The 19,922-nt window shown below is 41.9% G+C and overlaps 1 protein-coding gene across 4 annotated transcripts in view; it reads right to left on the bottom strand.

Annotated features, from left to right (window-relative positions):
* Positions 1-2,558: 2,558 nt before the first annotated feature.
* The window catches only part of SPOCK2 (SPARC (osteonectin), cwcv and kazal like domains proteoglycan 2), a 285,541-nt gene continuing 268,177 nt past the window's right edge, over positions 2,559-19,922 (bottom strand). For all 4 annotated transcript variants that reach the window (XM_033943705.1, XM_033943707.1, XM_033943708.1 and 1 more), the window contains 2 exons: positions 14,969-15,106; positions 2,559-2,993 (listed from right to left, as the gene is read on the bottom strand). In XM_033943705.1, coding sequence (XP_033799596.1) covers positions 2,866-2,993; positions 14,969-15,106 — 266 coding nt within the window. In that variant the 3' untranslated portion in view covers positions 2,559-2,865. The remainder of the gene's footprint in view (positions 2,994-14,968; positions 15,107-19,922) is intronic.

Here is a 19,922-nt window from a genome sequence, read left to right as displayed (position 1 = left end):
TTTTACAAATTGTTTGATCTAATAGAATTCATTTTAAAAAACCCTTTTTAAAATTTCTGTTGACTTTAGTTACCTTTTCCCAGAGTTGGTCACATATAGACACTTTATTGAGTTGAAGAGCAAGAAGAGAAGGCTGAGCTAAAAAACAAACAAACCCATAAAAAAGAAAACCTGAACTAACAATGTAGAAATACTGTACGTTCCTTCTCCCTCTTGAGGTAAATCATGATACTGCACCTGGATACCTCTGGCAGGGAATCTCATACAATATGAAATTAAGCCTGTTGGTAAAGAATCCAGTTTTGTTCTCTCCCCCCCCCCCCCCATACACACACTTTGTTGTACAACTAAAAGGTAAGTGCTCCTCAAATGTACAAAAAGCAATCATGAGCATATAAAAGTGACAGGTAAGAGGGCTACAAACTTGGGGTTACCATATGGCTTCAGAAAAAGGAGAACGGATTGAAACATCCGGATTTTACTTGCATTGCTTTCAATGGAAGTAAAACCCAAATATCTCCATCTGTCCTCCTTGTTCTGGAGCCAAATGGTAATCCTAATGCAAATGGAATTCAATGCTGGCAGACACACTGAAATGCTTTCTGCGGTTAAACTGATCATTCATGTTACTCACATAAACACATGCAACACAAACTTACTCCTGTATACTCATCTAGATAGTAAGCCATGCTGGTGCTTGACATATCTATGCATGTGAACACATGTGAATATTAACATATATACACTCAAATACACATGGGCACCAAAACAGATAGAGGCACAAACCACACACATATAATCCAACTGATTGCCCGATGCTATTCTTCCAAGTTAATAAAAACTAGTGATCTGCATGGCTATAAAAAGTTCAATTTAGAAAGTTTTTTTCCTAATTTTTGAGCATTTTTTCATATTTGTTTGACCGATTTAGTTTTAGGCATGCACTGTATATGTATAAGAACTTACAAATGCATGCAATCGACTGGACGAGCAAAACTTTGTAGGTATATTTGCATGCATGTGATATGTGTATATTTTAAATATTTTAGGTCCCAAATAAACCAAATACGTGCTCATGAATGCACACCCTTAATAAAAATAATCACCTAATCTTAAAAAAAAAATTACATGCATAAACATAAAATCTGGGTAGGGGGAGTTCTTTAAAGATCAGAACATACTTTTAGCCTGGTTCTGATTTGTGGACTATTAACTGGCACCAAAATATGATCCTGCCGCCCTTAAAAGCCCTGACAGTAGTGCAGTGTGCATGGGGAGGAATTGTGAATGGGTAAAGATGCAATAAGTGGTTCAGTTTCGAGGAAATCTGCAATGTATGCCATTAAATTATTTTATTTATTTTTTGAGGAGCAGAAGGTATTTCGATGCATAAATATGAACTTTTAAGATCAAGGGAAATCTGCAGAGAGTTTCACATGTGCACGGGGCATTTCATTTCTATTTTTTTGACCTTACAAGAATTCAACATGGCACCATCAGTCCCCAAACCAAGGTCTATAAAGCTAGAGTCAAAGCTACTACTACTACTACTACTATTAATTATTTCTACAGCGCTACCAGATGAACGCAGCGCTGCACAGAGTCACAAAGAAGAAGAAAACAGTCCCTGCTCAAAAAAACTTACAATCTAAACAGCCATGACAGACAAACAGAATGTCATGGATACAGTTAAGGGGAACGGTTAATCAGCTGGCTGGGTTGAGGGCAGAGGGGAGTAGGGTTATGGATTGAAGGCTATATCAAAAGGTGGGTTTTCAGTCTGCTTTCAAGGAAAGGGAAGGGGCTTGACAGACAAACTCGGGTAATTTATTCCAGACATAGGGAGCAGCTAGATGAAAGCTCTATTAGTAGATATAATTAGCAATCCTACAGACGAGATGTGTTAGCAGGGTAAAGTATTTTAGGGCTATCGCTCATGACCACATTATAAAATCCATCCATTTGGGTCTGTTCTAGCTGTACTTTCCAGCCAGATCATCCTTGCAGCAGCACACTACTGAAGCAGCAATGTCTATCACTTATTATGGGATATAAGGAAATACATGACACTAAAGCTCTTTGGTACAGCCACCCGAAATATCACTTTCCCAGTCAACAAGAAAAGTCTGGTGGTAAAGCCAAATGGTGATTTCTGGCTCTACTTCTCTAGAGATAACACCAAGCCATCAAGTATAGTTGGGTTATATTCATTCCTTTTGCATCCTGGATTTTGTAATCTTGATTTTACCAATTATAGTGGCATATACATAAAGGGGAACATTCAGTTTTCAAGATACATTGCAGTGTGACATTAGATAGGGCTCTAGCATCCCTCAGGGGTTAGTCAGGGTCATGTGTTTGAATTTCTGTAATGTTATTATTTTATAAGGACAATCTTCTAGCTCAACTAGTCTTTGAAAATCAGAAAAGAAGTGTTCAATAATCCTAATGACAAAAGAGGGGAATTCTATATATATATATTAGTTATTATTAAAAGAACTGTACAAATCTCCTAGGACAGGACTGATTTTTTTTTTTAGGGGGGGAGGGAATTCCACATGTTGCTCCGGTATGCTGGAAAAGAACGCAGCTTCCCTTAGTAAGCACAAGGTAATATATTTATTAACCTGCAGGCACATGTGAACATTTGCAAACACATGCAGGAATGTGCATTCACACACCAACCGTCACACTTACACCCATGCAGACAAACACATGCCTGAGTTCACTCACACACTTGCTACTTTAATGAGCCACTATACATTCAACTGTGGTTCTTTATCACGTGTTGTCCCACTGTAACTCTCCTTCCAGCTTACTGCCCGCACCGTTCCCAGCAGCCTGACCAAACTGTGCAGTCCATTTCTACCAGATGTAACCACCATCATCGGCCTCTCCCTCCTCTTCCTCTCCAGTTTCCTCTGTTTCTTTTTCTTCTTCATCCTCCCAGCCGACACCGCTCCCAAAATCTCCTGAGAACCCAACTAGGTCATCTATAAGAGAAAGAAGACAGCAAACAGCCTGTTGTTATTACACGGGACAGTGTCCTGTTGCAACCATTGCTTCCATGCCTGGAGTGCTATGAACCATGTATTGAGAGCAAACAACAATCTTAAGCTCAGTCTTCCAAAAGTTACACACATTCATTCCAAAACTTCTATTGTTGTCCTTTATTATAAGCTACTAGGAAAAGAACTATATAAGTTGGCATATATTTATTTTCTCTTCTTTATTAATTTCCAGGTACTTTAGTTAGATTGTGAGCCTTCGGGACAGTAAGGGAATTTTTTAAGTACCTTCTTACTTCTCATTTATAATCTTAATGTATACTTTCTTCAAACCGCTTAGAACCTAACGGATGTAGCGGTATATAAGAAATAAATTACATTACATTACATTACATATTTGGAAAGTCTCAAAATGGTAAACCTAGCACAATAGTGTTTTATAGGAACCTCCAAAATTGGGTGGTTATGAGCAGATCTTAAGCTATTCATTGAGGTGAATGCAGCAGTGTAGTCTACTCCTGGAGGAATTCTGGTATATTGTGCAATGCAGAATTTGTGCAGAATTCCCCAGGGATGCAAAATTACCTGAGGTCTGCGCAGATTCTGGTGTCGGGTCAGCACTCCATCACTGTGGCCCAAATCATTGCCGGGAACATCTCCGGGCAAGCTTGCGTGGGCTCTGCAGGCTTCCCTCTACTGCAGTCCCACCCTCGATGATGTCACATCCTCTTTTTCTGCAGGACCATGGAAGACAGAAGCTTGCAGAGCCGGCAGCAGGTTGCTATTAACTGTAATCAGTGTCGCAGAGGTAGTGGACAGAAATGCTGGATTGGGGGACAATGGGGAGAGAGTGAAAGATGGTGGCTGGAGGGGACAGGTGAGAGAGTGAGAGATGGGGGGACAGGGGGTCAGAAAGATGCTGATTGGAGGGGACAGGATGAGAGAAATGTGGGCTGTGGGAGATAGGGGTGAGAGATGCTGGTTGGGGGGACAGAGATGAGAGAAATGTGGGCTGATGGGGGACAGGAGAGAGAGAGATGCTGGCTGGGGGGGACAGGAGTGAGAGAGATGTTGGCTGGGGAGGGGGGCACAGGGGTGAGATAGATGCTGGCTCTTTGTTTTCTCTAACATAATTTAATGAAAATACTGAATAGTACTGGAATTCTGGATAATAAGCAAAAATATTGTTTAAATGTCAAATAAACTAGCAGAATTTGGAAATTTTTTTGCACAGAATTCCACCAAGAGTAGTAGACTAAGATCTGCCTTTAACATACGGGTTTCTGAGGATCCTATACAATTTTATTGTGATAGGTTGCTTATTTTGTATCTGTTATTAAAAGGGCTGAGACAGATTTCTCAGAGAGCTGGCACAGAGTGTGACAGATCCAGGGCCTGTCAGGCTGTGAAAGGGCATTTTCCTTTTAAAGGAGGAAGAACTACTACTATTATTTAACTTTTCTATAGTGTTGATAGGCATAAGCAGAGCTGTATAACATATTTAATAGACGGTCCCTGCTCAGTAGAGCTTACAATCTAAATTAACAGACAACAGGACAAGTAGGGGCTTAGGGAGTTTCTCGGGGTGCTTAGGGTGAGAGGTTTATGAGTTAAATGCATTCTCAAAGAAGTTGACTTTTACTCTGGATTTGAATAGTTTCAGGGATGGAGCTTGAAGTGCAGCAAGAGAGAAAGGGCACAGACTGGAGTTGGCAGTAGAAGAGAAGGGTACAGATAAGAGAGATCTGCCCGATTGTACTGTGTATTGCATTGTGCTTAATTAACATAAGAACATAAGCATTGCCTCTGCTGAGTCAGGCCAGGGGGTCCATCGTGCCCGGCAGTCCGCTCCTGCGGCGGCCCCCCAGGTCCATGACCTGAAAGTGTTCCCTACCTAACCTAAAATATCCATACCCTATTCGCTCAATGTCCTGTAAGGTAACTCTATCTGTACCCTGTAATCCCCTTCGCTTCCAGGAAGTCATCCAGTCCCTTTTTGAACCCCAGAATTGTACTCTGTCTTATCACCTCTCCGGGAAGCGCGTTCCAGGTGTCTACCACCCTCTGAGTGAAGAAGAACTTCCTTGCATTCGTTATGAATCTGTCTCCTCTCAGTTTTTCTGAATGACCTCTTGTTTTAGTTGTCCCTGCTAGTCTAAAGAATCTGTCCCTCTCCACCTTCTCTATGCCTTTCATGATTTTATAAGTCTCTATCATGTCCCCTCTCAGTCTCCGCTTCTCCAGGGTAAAGAGCCCCAGCCTGTCTAACCGTTCGGCATATGAAAGGTTCTCCATACCCTTTATCATCCTTGTTGCCCTCCTCTGGACCCTCTCGAGTATTGCCATGTCCTTCTTGAGGTATGGCGACCAGTATTGGACGCAGTATTCCAGATGTGGGCGCACCATTGCTCGATACAGTGGCAGGATAACTTCCTTCGTTCTGGTAGTGATACCTTTTTTGATAATGCCCAACATTCTGTTCGCTTTTTTTTGAGGCCGCTGCACATTGCGCCGCCGGCTTCATTGTGTTATCCACCAATACCCCCAGATCTTTTTCTTGTTTGCCTTCCCCGAGTACCCTCCCTCCCATCGCGTAGCTGTACATGGAGTTCCCTTTCCCTATGTGCAAGACCTTACATTTCTCCACATTGAAGCTCATCTGCCATTTTTTTGCCCACTCACTCAGTTTGTTCAGGTCGCTCTGCAGTTCTTTGCATTCCTCAACAGTTCTGACCCTGCTGGAGAGTTTTGTGTCATCCGCGAACTTGATAACTTCGCACTTTGTCCCCATTTCTAGATCATTAATAAATATATTGAACAGCAGTGGTCCCAGCACTGACCCTTGCGGAACACCACTTGTGACCCCTATCCAGTCAGAGAAGCATTTTTTTCCCTGTACTAAGGTGTTGTCTGACGGTATCCATAAGGGAGCCTAGTAGTGTCTCTGTACTGAAGTTTGTTCTGAAGCCTGATTGCATGGGGTGGAGTAGGTTGTGGTCATCTATGTAATTGGTGAGGAGTTTGGCTACTAGGCCTTCTATGTCAAAATTATAGAAGGCCTAGTAGCCAAACTCCTCACCAATTACATAGATGACCACAACCTACTCCACCCCATGCAATCAGGCTTCAGAACAAACTTCAGTACAGAGACACTACTAGGCTCCCTTATGGATACCGTCAGACAACACCTTAGTACAGGGAAAAAAATGCTTCTCATACAACTGGACCTAACTGCAGCATTCGACTTAGTGGATCACAACATCCTTCTACAGATCTTAGACGCAATAGGCATCTCAGACAAAGTATACTCTTGGTTTGAAGGATTCCTAAAACTCAGAACCTACAGTGTAAAATCAAACAAAGAAAAGTCAGAATCCTGGTCAAACCCCTGCGGCGTACCACAAGGATCTCCACTATCCCCTACCCTCTTCAATCTCTACACTGCTTCTCTAGGAACGCATCTGGACAATCTGGGCATAACCACCTATAGTTATGCTGATGACATCACCATCCTCATCCCATATGATCATTCTAAACCTACCATGACAGACAAACTTCACCAAACACTTGAAACAGTCACAACCTGGATGAAAAATCACAAACTTAAACTCAACCAAGACAAAACCAAATTCATCCTTCTCGAAAATGACAAGGTCCAAACCACAACCAACTTAGAAATAAACGCAATCAAATATCCAATCCAAACCACCATAAAACTACTTGGCATGACCATAGACAGATGCTGCACTATGCAACCGCAAATAAATAAAACAATTCAGAAATCATTCGCAGTCATGAGAAATCTGAGACAAGTCCGAAAATTCTTTGAAATAACACAATTCCAACTTATAGTACAATCCCTAATACTAGGTATATTGGACTACTGCAACATCCTCTTCCTTCCTTGCCCTGTAACTACGATTAAACAACTCCAAACAATCCAAAATACAGCTTTGAGACTCATCTACTCATTGAGAAAACATGACCACATCACTGAAGCCTTCATCAACTCACATTGGCTTCCAATCCAAGAAAGAATCCAATTCAAATTCTACTGCATACTATTTAAAACCCTACACGGAGACAGCCCATCATACTTGAACAATCGCCTCATCCAAGCACCCACTACCAGACACAGAAAAACACACTCCCCATTCATACCCCCCCCAATCAAGGAAGTAAAAAGAACAAAACTACACGACGGCCTCCTAGCCACTCAAGCCGCAAGGCTGGACAACCAGATCTCCAACCTTCTGATGACCACCCCAGACTATAGGACGTTCAGAAAAGAAATAAAAACCACACTTTTCAAGAAATTCCTGAAGCAGCAATAACATCACGACCTCTTAGTAACTCTAAAACCGACATCTGATCTACCCATTACTGCACTAACAACAACAAAAGAACCTCCACTATGACCAACTATTAATTCTCTTACAAACCACCTCACCCTCAACAACCCGTTAATGTTTATAAAATCTACAACTTACCTCTCTAGCTAATCATTGTAACTCTGTATTTTTTAAATTAACCTTTTGTAATCCGCCTTGAACCGCAAGGTAATGGCGGAATAGAAATCCCTAATGTAATGTAATGTAATGTAATGTAGTGCCCCTTTACTCCTACCCTCTGTTTCCTGTCCGCCAGCCAATTTTTGATCCATCTGTGCACGTCCCCTTCCACCCCGTGGCTCCACAGTTTCTTCAGTAAGCGTTCATGGGGCACCTTGTCGAAGGCTTTTTGGAAATCTAGATATATATAATGTCTACTGGGTCACCTTGGTCCAATTGCTTATTTATCCCCTCAAAGAACTGCAGTAGATTTGTCTGGCATGATCGGCCTTTACAGAAACCATGCTGGCTCAATCTCATCAGATTATTTTTTTCTATATGCTCATTGATACCTTCCCTGATCAGTGATTCGGCCATCTTCCCCAGAACAGAGGTTAAGCTCACCGGTCTGTAGTTTCCCGGGTCGCCTCTCGATCCTTTTTTGAAGATCGGTGTAACATTCGCTATCTTCCAGTCCTCCGGGATTACCCCTGTTCTCAAGGACAGGTTGCAAATATGCTGCAGTAGCTCTGCTGTTTCATCTCTGAGCTCTTTCAGTATTCTCGGGTGGATCCCATCTGGGCCCGGAGCTTTGTCCGTTCTTAATCTATCTATCTGTCTGAGAACGTCTTCCAGGCTTACCTCCATGCATGATAATTTCCCCTCTTGATCTCCCCTGAAGATTTTTTCCGGTTCTGGCACACTGGTTGTGTCCTCTATTGTAAAGACCGACGAGAAGAACTTGTTTAGCCTACCAGCCACTTCTTTTTCCTCTTTCACCACTCCCTTCCAGCCACCCTCATCCAGGGGCCCCACCTCCTCCCTCGCTGGTTGTTTCCCTTTCACATATCGGAAAAATGGTTTGAAATTTCTTGCTTCCTTGGCCAGTCTCTCCTCATACTCTTTCTTGGCTTTCCTGACTACTCGGTGACATTCTTTTTGATGCTTCCTGTGCTCTCTCCAGTTTCCTTCAGTTTTATCTTTTTTCCACTTCTGAAATGATTTTTTCTTGTCTCCTATCACTTTCTTTACTTCACTGGTTATCCATGCAGGGTCCCTCGTCTGATTCTTCTTGGAACCTTTCCTAAATCTTGGTATATATAGGTTTTGCACCTTGTTTACTGTGTCCTTGAATAGGGACCAGGCTTGCTCCACAGTCTGAGTTTCCTTGGAGCTGTTTCTGAGCTTCTTTCTCACCATTTGTCTCATGGCATCATAGTTCCCTTTCTTGAAGTTAAATGTTGTTGCTTTGGTTCTCTTTCCCATAGGTAGTCCTACTTGCACTTTGAACTGAATCATGTTGTGGTCACTGGTTCCTAGTAGTCCCATGACCTCCACATCCTTTGCTGGTCCTTTCAGCCCATTGAGGATCAGATCCAGAATCGCTGATCCTCTCGTTGGTGTCTCGACAAGTTGTTCCATGAAGCAGTCCTGGACTGCTTCCAGGAACTCCGTTTCCCTTGCACATTTTGAATTTCCAAGACACCAGTCTATACCAGGATAGTTGAAATCTCCCATAACTATGGTGTTTGGGTTCTTGCATTCCTTTCTCAGCTCGGCTACCATTTCTGTATCCTCAGCTTCAGTTTGCCCTGGTGGACGGTAGAACAGTCCCATCTTTATCTCGGATCCGTTGCTTCCTGGTACTTTGATCCACAATGACTCCAGTTGGGCATTTGTCGCTGCTGTGTCCACAGTGGTTGAGTGAATGGTATCCCTTATGTATAGTGCTATTCCTCCCCCTTTCTGGTAAGTCCTGTCTTTTCGGTAGAGTTTGTATCCTGGTAGTACTATGTCCCATTTGTTTTCTTCGTTCCACCATGTTTCCGTGATCCCTATGATGTCTAGTCTCTCATTATTGGCCATGACTTCTAGTTCCCCCATTTTGTTCCTTAGGCTCCTTGCATTAGTATACATGCAGTTCAACTCCCGGCATTTTCCCTTCCTTTCTATTTTCCCTTGCATTCCATTCTTCATTCTGTCCCCTTCCTGACCTGCCAACTCCTGAGTATTGTCTCTTTTGTCCTCTCTTTGTGGTAGATTCCTATTGCCTTCCCCTTGTGGCATGTTCCTATTGTCCTCCTCTTGTTCCTTCTCATCATCCAGTCCCATTTTGACTTCCCCTTTCAGCATGCTCATCCTTTCCCCCTCTCGCTTCATCTGACTCCCTTGTTTGTTCATAGTCTGTTGCTTGCTACTTGTGTCTTCCCCGTAATCTTTCCCCTCAGTACCCTCACTGGATACTGTTTCCCGAACCGTCAATACCAGGTCGACTGTCGGCTTTCCCCTTTTACTTAGTTTAAAGCTTGCTCTATCGCTCTTCTGACGTTATTTGCTAGTTGTCTAGTTCCAGCCTTGCTCAGGTGTAGACCATCCTTCTTGAAAAGCTTGTTCTTTCCCCAGAACGTTGTCCAGTTCCTCACGAAGAGAAATCCCTCTTCCTCACACCATCTTCTCATCCATGCGTTAATTGATTGTAGCTCCATCTGCCTCTTCGTTTCTGCCCTCGGTACTGGCAGGATCTCTGAGAAGGCTATCCTCTGGGTCCTCATCTTCAGTTTCCTTCCTAAGATCTTGAATTGTTCAGTCAGTGCATTCTTGCTGTAGTCCCTCCTGGTGACATCGTTCGTCCCGACGTGGACTATCACTGCTTTCTCTTCCGTCTCTGCTCCTTCCAGGATTCTCTCAATCTTGTCAACGATGTCCTTTGTTCTCGCTCCTGGGAGACAGGTCACTAGCCGATCCTCTCTCCCTCCTGCTATGTGACTGTCAACGTGCCTCAGGATTGAGTCTCCCACCAAGATTGCAGATTTCCCTTCTTTCAGCCTCCGTGTCGGTCGCAGGTCACCCTATACAGAGTTCCCAAGGAGGAGTGTATGGAGAGGCAAGAGAGGAGAGATATTGAGGAACTAAAGAGTGAATATACTTGTAGGTCAATAAGAGAAGTTTGAACTGTATAAAGAAATGGATGGGGAGTCAGTGAAGTGATTTGAAGAGAGGGGTAATGTGAGCATAGCAACTCTGGTGGACTATAAGTCGTGCAGCAGCATTCTGAACAGATTGAAGGTGAGAGACAGGTCCCATAAAGCCTTGCACCATAGCAAGGGATACAAGGAACCAGGTGGGATCAGGCAATCCTGTAAATCTCCATACATTGTGTTCTGTTAACCAGATGGCAAAGGGAGGAGTTCTGGCTCCCTGATTATGAGTTAAAGATACAAGTAGTAAAACTAAGAAATGGTAGTTTTCCTTTAAACAGAAGAAAGCTACACCTCCCATAAGGTTTGGGGGGGCTAGAGTTATTGCCTTCAAGAATCCAGGAAGGGGAGAAGGAATTAGGGAAAAGCTAGCATAACTTAAAGAGATAAGAGGATTCTAAAAGGGTAGGGGCAGGGAAGTCTTGATAGCCCCCTCAAAAAACATTGCTTATTCTGGAAAAGGCTGGGGAGGAATCCAAGTGGATCCTATTTGGAAAGGAACTGAGATTGGCCTGTGAATTGGCAAGGGTCTCCATGTGAAGGGTGGAGTTTAGTCCCAAAGTCCCATAAAAGCTCTCCCCAGAAAGCAGGCAAGGAGAGGGTAAGAAACCTGGGGGAGGCCAGTGGTGGTGGTGGTGGTCCCCAGCCACAACAGATGGATGGATTGGGCTAAGACTCCCAGGGCTTAAACCCCTAAGCAGGAGCCCATAGGGGGAGAGGCAAAGGAAGAGATATTTACCTTTACCACGTGGGGGAGCTTTTAGTCTGGTTTCGAACTACAGGTAAGTTTTGTAGTGGAGACTTTGGTAGCTTTATTTTGGAACTAATACTAACAGCTGGGGGTAGAGGACAGAATCATAAGGTTATATTGAATATTGTTCTGCCAAGATATGTTGGTTGTTTAACTGAGTTCCTGCTACCCATTAAAAGGGCTTGGTGTCAATGTTTTGTGCTGCTTTCTAAAGCAGCCCTTTCAAATGAGAATTACTCCCATAGAGCTGGTTAGAAAGGAGGCCAAGGAAAGGCTGATTTGCATAAGGCCTGGATGTGGAGGGAGCCTAATTTGCATACATTCCCAAACTCTCTATCCAAGTTTGTTGAATAAGAAGAGCCAGAAAGATCTAGAAGTAAAGGGCTAATTACATTTTTTTTAAAATAAATTCTTCATTCATTTTTCAAACTTACAGTAAGTGTATCAACAAGTACGATCATTTAAACTTACATAAAACACTTAATGATCAACAGTAATCAAATTATATAGTTTATCTTCCTCCCTCCCACCCTATTCATATTATGTAATAATCATTTATATCATTTAATAAATATTTCCTATCTTTCTTCTCATTTATAAACAACTTTAAGAATTATCTCCCACTCCTTAACTTGAGCTTATACCATACAGGGAAAAATTAAATCTATTCATTGCAATAATTTGTTAATGGCCCCCACACATCTTGAAATCTTTTTAAATTTCCTTTCTGTATAGATATTGTTTTTCCATTTTATATATGTGACACAACGAATTCCATCAAAAACTGTAGTTAAGTCTCTTCCAATTTTTCCAATTACTCGTTATTTGTTGTATGGCGACTCCTGTCATAATTAGCAAAAGCTTGTTATTCTTAGATGATATTTGGCTTTTAGCCCTCATTGACATGCCAAATACGATATCATACGATAACGTTATCATACGATAACGCAACTAGGTTTTCCAATAAACAATTTATTTGACCCCATATTGATTTCCAAAAGGCCAAGATTAATGGACAATAAAATATTAAATGATCTAGAGCCCCTATTTCAAGATTACAATGCCAACATCTATTAGACTTAGTGCTATCTAACTTTTGTAAACGAACTGGGGTCCAAAAAGCTCTATGTAAAAGAAAAAACCACGTTTGTCTCATAGATGCCGACATTGTACATCTCAACCTCCAAGTCCAAATTTGTGGCCATTGAGATGCAGAAATGTGATGCTTAATCTCACTAAATGCAAAACAAGGGATCACAAATTAGAAATAAAAATATGAAGACAAAACTAGAACTAAGAACCAGGGGAGTGTGTGGCGTAGTGGTTAAAGCTACAGCCTCAGCACCCTGGGGTTGTGGGTTCAAATCCACGCTGCTCCTTGTGACCTTGGGCAAGTCACTTAATCCCCCCATTACCCCAGGTACATTAGGTAGATTGTGAGCCTGCCGGGACAGACAGGGAAAAATGCTTGAGTACCTGAATAAATTCATGTAAACCATTCTGAACTCCCCTGGGAGAACGGTATAGAAAATTGAATAAATAAATAAAAAAAAATAAAAATAAAAAAATAATCAAGCTTGGTATGTATTGCTATATTGGAGAAATAAATGCATTTCCTTTTTAGTGAAAACAATACAAGGACATCTGTGATGAATAATTCTCAAAGCTAACACATTCCAATTAATAAATTTAAATAGAACACTTTTTTCTACCATTGTTGTTGGGACTAAAGAGTGACACAGGGACAAAGATTCACCCCCATCCCCTCATCACCTCCGCTTTTTTTATCCCATTCCCCTCACTATCCCTGCAGTCTTCATTTTTCCCTGCATCGCCCCGCTCAAAGCAGAAACATGATTTTAGGCAATTGTATGGGCCTATGGCATTGCAAATAATCGTTTTAAGCCTAAAGTGTGTTGGCGGGTTGGGGGAGTTTTTTATTTTGATTGAAAGAACATCAATACCATTACATCTTGTGAGGCATGCTGAGTTCTGCATTGCACACAGAAAACCAAACAACAGCTCAGTACTAGTGATATTTTAGTCCAGCTTTCCCCAAAATTTTAGGCATCCTTTTACTAAGGTGCGCTAACTCTTTTAGCGCGTGTTAAACGCTAACGTGTCCAGAAACTATAATGGATGCGTTAGTATTTAGCGCGTGCTATCTAGTCTCCCGTATAGCGGGGGAATGGGGGGAGAATGAATGGGGAGTGTGGTATGTTTGGTTGTCTGGATTGTGTTGTGTGATGTGCCTGTTGTCTCCTTGGCAGGGGGATGCTGAGGACTGGGGGTAATTTGCTTATTTAGTCGGGAGAGCCGGCGCTTTTCCGGTCCAGTGTGACCTCTGTTAGCCTTCTCTCTCTGTCTTACCCCCAGGTCCAGTTCTCTTCCCTCCTTTCTACCCAGGTCTAGTTCTCTCTCTCTCTTCCCTCACCTCTGCCCAAGTCCAATTCTCTCTCTCTTCCCTCCCCACTAGCCTCAGATCTAATTTTATTTCTCTCTCTCTCTCCTTCCTCCTAACTCCTAGGTCCAATTCCTTCTGCCCCCAAGTCCAATTCTCTCTCTCTCTCTTCCTCCATCCTCAGCCCCAAGTCCAGTTCTTTCTCTTGCTCTCTCAGCCCCAAGTACAGTTTCTCTCTCCCTCCCCCTAGCCCCAAGTCCAATTCTTCCCCCCCTTCCCCCCAAAAAAAATCAGGTCCAACTCTTTAAATTCCCTCTCCCCTCTCCCAGCATGATCCGGCGTCTCTCCTTCCCTTCTCCCTGCAACCCCTGCAGCTCGATGCTCCCCCCCACCCGGCTTACCATGCAGTCAGTCTTCGGCACTGCAGCCAGTAGCAGCCCTATTGCCTGCATTGGGCTTTTCCCTCTGACCTGGCCCACCCTTTTCTGACATCAGAAGGGGCGGGCCAGGTTAGAGGGAAAGGTCTATACAGGCTGCCTTCCACTAGGGCTGCTGCTGGCTACAGGGCCAATAATTGTCTTAATGGTAAACCAGGTGCGAGAAGGAGTACTGAGTTGCGAGGGGGGCATTGAGCCACGGTGGGGGAATGGAAGCAATGAGCCGCAATGGGGTGCATTGGGAAGACATACTGGATCATGTGGAGGGAAGGGAAGAAAGAGAAGAAGACAGGTGAAGGAGGGTGGCACACAATTAATTATTAATTGTGATTACATTTTAAAATTGTGATTAATAATTAATGCATTTTAAATTTACAGCCCTACTTAAAACTTGTTTTTAACTCTAGAGGTTGTCAGCAGAAACGAGTCATGCTGCCTAAAGCTAGTCTGGGAGCGTTCCATCTGCCATAACCCACCCACAAGGAAACAATAAGTTGTGTTAAAAGGGAATGGGACATAGCAAAGAGAAGGCCCTGGAGTCAGCTACAGGCAGTGGCAACCTCCTAGAAGTTAAAAAAAAAAGTTTTGGATGTCGGGGGAGGGGGGAGGAATGCCATACTGTGGGTGATGTGCAGGGAGAAATGCAGACTGCAGATAAGAGAGGAGGAGGAGAAGAGTGGGAGGAAGAACTCATAGATTCCAGACCATGAGGGAGTATGCTTCTGAATGTATGTGAAGAGGGGTGCCAAATGTGCCTGTCACACATCTAATGTGTGTGATTTGGTGTCTCTGCAGATGACTCGGACTTCATTTCTGATCCCCTTTCAGTCCCAATTTTCTTACCACAGTCTGGGTTTCCATGTATGCGTGTTCCTGTCAGTTCCCTGCCTAGCTGATCCACACACCAGCATTCCCCACTGCTCCCATCACACTGCATCTTCCTGTAGTAGCCATCTTCATCACAGCTGGGGATAAACACACCTGTGAAGCAAAAGCACAGACAGGGTAATAAATAAGAATGAGGCCTCTCTGTATCTTGTGGGACTGAAAGTCAGTGACCAAAGCCAGCACAGTGCACCAGAGGCTATGTGCTGCTGCCAGGTGGTGAATAGATGAGTAGGAGTGGGTTTATGGTACAGGCGTTGGGGAATGTGAGCTTATTTTATTTTGTGTTTGTTGGGGTGGGCTCTTTTTGGGATCTGTATTGTCATTTTATGGCGCTCTATTTCTTAATTGTTTTATGTTTTTAATTATTGTAAACCACTAAGATTGTTCTGGCACTTGGGCGGTATATGAAATTTAATCAACTATAACTATATGAGAGATCCAGGTTTAATTTACAGACCTTTTTATGCTCTTCAGGTTGGCAGGGGTTGGAAACAGAGGTCAGACCTCAAATTTTGGATGGGCCATTGGGCAAACTGGGTGGGCACATGTGGTCTCCACACCTCTTCCCCCCCAACCCCAGCTCAAAGCAATAAAAATGCCTGAGCTGGCAGGGAAGGGTCATCAGTGGCAAGAAGTACTCCTTCTTCCACTTGCTTCAACCAGTGATTCTGTTCGTGCCCTGCCATTGCTCCGCCCTCCCCGCACGTGCTCAGTTTTCACACATGCGTGAAACTGAGAGCGTACGTCAGGGGGAGGTCAGCATGATGCCAATGCTTGGACAGTGCTGCGAGCTGGAACAAGTGGGAGAGGGAGAGGTTCTTGCCACTAGAGGACTTTTGCAACTGGTAGGGCTTGAGGATCCCCATCAGTTATAACAAGGGCGTGAGAATTTTGGGTGGGCCTGAGTCTATGCCACTGGTTGGAAATGATACGGTAAGAAGAAGAGAATAGGCAGTGCAAAACAGCAACATCTGGCCACGATTCTGGGCAGATTGGAAGGACTATGCTGGTCTTTATATGCCACTAACACACAATAATTTCTTGGAAAGCTTCATAAATAACTTTACTATTGCAGCTGTTGGATTTCAAAAAATACTCAGAAATTGATTGCAAGTTTGCTATGAAATGATTACCTCGACCCTGACGAAGTGCATGAATCGTGAATTCATGTCAGGAGAGGTTGCGTGAATAAAGACTGCTTTAAGATCAGTACTATTTTGGTGGAATTCGGTCTGTCATATTTATAAAATGGAGAAAGTGCCTGCTATACAGCAAGGAAATTATCATAATTTTAAAAAGATTTGGGGGCCATTGATTACATATTCTAATGATCAGACACCTTAACCACCCCTTTTTTTATTATATAAGGTTACAAGTAGGGTGGGATTGGGATATATGATATTTGTTTTAACTGGTTTATTACTAATGGGTGGGATGGGTGGGGAGGGATTCTTTTATGTTTTGATGATTATAAGTAAGAATGTCAAGTGATTTGTAAAATTTATTTTTGATTGAATATTATACACTTGTTGTAAGATATGAAAACAAATAAAGATTTTTTTTTTAAATCTTTATTCCTTTTTAATCGTTCAACAAGTGTACAAGAAAAAGATCAGTACTTTTATGATCTGGATATCTGAAAATTCAACAATTAATTCACTTACTTTTTTATTGAGGAATTTATGAAATAAAATGAAATAAGAAAAATATAAGAAAAAAATATACAAAATGTTTTATTCAAATAAGGACAAAAATACAGGGGATCAATAACTAGTTGAGCTGAACTTTAGAGTGTTATACTCTATACAGCAAGCTGAAGATCCAATAGCTTGTAATGGAAAAGTTATTTATGGTCTTTATATGCCATCATTTACTATTTACTGTCTTTATTATCAATCACTTAAAGGGTACCTTTGTACAGGTCATCTAGGTAGGAAAACAGACATTTAGTTAGGTACATTTAAAACTAAGGGCTCCTTTTACTAAGCTGTTATAGTGGTTTTAACACGCACTTAGCGTGCGCTGAATTGCCGCACACACTAGACACTAATGCCAGCATTGAGCTGGCATTAGTTCTAGCCGCGTAGCGTAGGTTCAGCACACGCTAAAAACGCTATCATGGCTTAGTAAAAGGAGCCCTAAATACGTATGTATTTTGTAAAAGGCTCAATGAATGTGAAGCTCTTTATAAAATATATATGGTGCCAAGCACATGAAAGCAATGTTATAAATGAAGGCTTTTAGAAAAACAGCAGTGTTACCAGGGGGTTTATACCGATTAGCAGTACCATAAACATAGATGTGATTTTGCTATTTATGTGTGCATATGCTACCACTGGGAAGATTTTGTAAGCCTGCTAATTAGGGTGCCATCCTCCAAACCTGTAATGTTTTCACCATAAAAGTAAATCCAACTCACAAAAATTGGTAAACAAATATTAATCTCCTCAACTGGACAGCCTACAATGGAAAGATCATTGCACCATCAGTTGTGTTCCAAATAACGAACCATTCAAACAAGTAATAATAATAATAATAATAAAGAATGGCAATCAGTACAGGCTTAATTCTCCCTTCGTGATAACCAATAGCCTCAGGCAGATATTTATGAAGTGACAAGCACTGAGGCCACCGTCTCAATAAATTCTGCCCCATACATCATAATGCCATAATATCTAATAAATAGGCTGATAAAAATCAGGTGCAAACATCCATCCAAGGTAAAAAGGCCAGGGGAAAACCATATAAGAATAAAGGAGTGAAAAAAGTGTCTTGCAAGCCAAAAAACAAAAAACGAATCAAGAACTACTAACAAAAGTAAAAAAGAAAGTGAAAAAAGTCAAACATGTCCCAATCTTCATTCAAAAACTCAATCAAACAACCTATAAAAGTCCAAGTCCACATAATAATCCTTTGCCCAATCCTAGTACAAGTGGAAATCCTCGAAGAAATCCTTAATCCTTAGTCAGGTAATGGCAACACACCGTGAAAAAAGTTCCTTATCAAAAATATCAAGAGTAGTTCAAAACTGTAAAAAACGTATCAGTCATAAACTTCAAAAAATAAGATACGATATAAACGAAGAAAACCATCTGGAGAACTAAATCACCAAGTAGCTGGGAGTCCCGCTCGCAGCAATGACAGGGAGGGAACTCACAGCGCTCATACTGAATCAAATAAACTACTTAGTTCAGACGGCCGGTAATTCACTGAAGATAACCTCCACACTCAATTCGCTGAAGATAACCTCCACAGTCAACAGGTCCTGTTTCAATGTCCTCATCAGGAGGGAGGAAGTTCAATCCTAAAGTCGTTATTTCTTAAGAGGAGAACTGGATTCAAAAGTTCAATCCACCAAACTGGCAACGGATCAATCAGATTTTCAACGGATCAATCAGATTTTCAAACAGAAGCCAAGGTCTTATGGGACAAATTTCTCAAGAGGGGATATCCTGCTTCAGTGATACGTAAGGCTTATTTACGTGCACGTCACGCAAATCGTGATTTATTGCTGACTCAATCTAGCAAAGAGACATCTACCAATCATATTTGCGTCATTTCTCATTCTACTCAATCTGCTGCTGTGGCTCGTAGTCTCCGGAAGCACTGGCATGTTCTTCAACTACATCCGGTATTTAAAGAGAGCCCCTGTATAGCTTTTACTAGAGGAAAAAATTGATCTGAACATTTGGTATCCTCATATTTTTCTATCAAACATCAACCTTACCCAAATACTGGCTTTCATTCCCCCTGTGGTCATTGTACCATGTGCAATACTTCTTGTCAGGTGGAATCTTGGACTTATCCTAGGAACAAACGGATTCATCATCTAAAATCTATTACATCTTGTGACTCCTCTTATGTGGTGTATGTAATCTCATGCCCGTGTGATTTAATTTATGTGGGCTGTACCACGAGAACAGTCAGAACTAGACTTATTGAGCACCGAAGTTGCCTGAATACTGGGAAACTTACGGCTCCTATGGTGGTTCATCATCAGGATAACCATCATTCTTTTGCTCAATTGAAATGGTGCATTTTAGAACAAATTCCTAGCACTTTTAATGGGGACAAAAATGCCCATTTGTTAAAAAGGGAAAGCTTTTGGATTTTTTTATCTTAAAGCGTTTTCACCTTATGGATTGAATGAAAATGTTGACAAATGTTTTGCTTAAATTCTTTCTTTGACATTCGTTATCCAACGTCATAACGTATGGTGGCGTTCCTGTGGGCAGGGCTCTGGGTAGTGTTATAAAAAGTCCCTTCCCGAGCCTGCTAAGTTGCTAGTATCAGCATCAGCAACGTGATTGATCCGTTGCCAGTTTGGTGGATTGAACTTTTGAATCCAGTTCTCCTCTTAAGAAATAACGACTTTAGGATTGAACTTCCTCCCTCCTGATGAGGACATTGAAACAGGACCTGTCGAGTGTGGAGGTTATCTTCAGTGAATTACCGGCTGTCTGAGCTAAGTAGTTTCTTTGATTCAGTATGAGCGTTGTGAGTTCCCTCCCTGTCATTGCTGCGGGCGGGACTCCCAACTACTTGGTGATTTAGTTCTCCAGCTGGTTTTCTTCGTTTCTATATTTTCTATTTATATCGTATCTTATTTTTTGAAGTTTATGACTGATATGTTTTTTACTGTTTTGAACTACTCTTGATATTTTTGATAAGGAACTTTTTTCACGGCGTGTTGCCATCACCTGACTAAGGATTAAGAATTTCTTCCAGGATTTTCACTTGTACTAGGATTGGGTAAAGGATTATTATGTGGACTTGGACTTTTATAGGTTGTTTGATTGAGTTTTTGAATGAAGATTGGGACATGTTTGACTTTTTTCACTTTCTTTTTTACTTTTGTTAGTAGTTCTTGATTCGTTTTTTGTTTTTTGGCTTGCAAGACACTTTTTTC

This window comes from Geotrypetes seraphini, chromosome 4 (assembly GCF_902459505.1).
Source record: "Geotrypetes seraphini chromosome 4, aGeoSer1.1, whole genome shotgun sequence".
In the NCBI taxonomy this organism is placed as follows: domain Eukaryota; kingdom Metazoa; phylum Chordata; class Amphibia; order Gymnophiona; family Dermophiidae; genus Geotrypetes; species Geotrypetes seraphini.
Note: the sequence above shows the minus strand (reverse complement) of the source record. Positions and strands in the feature narration are given on the sequence as shown.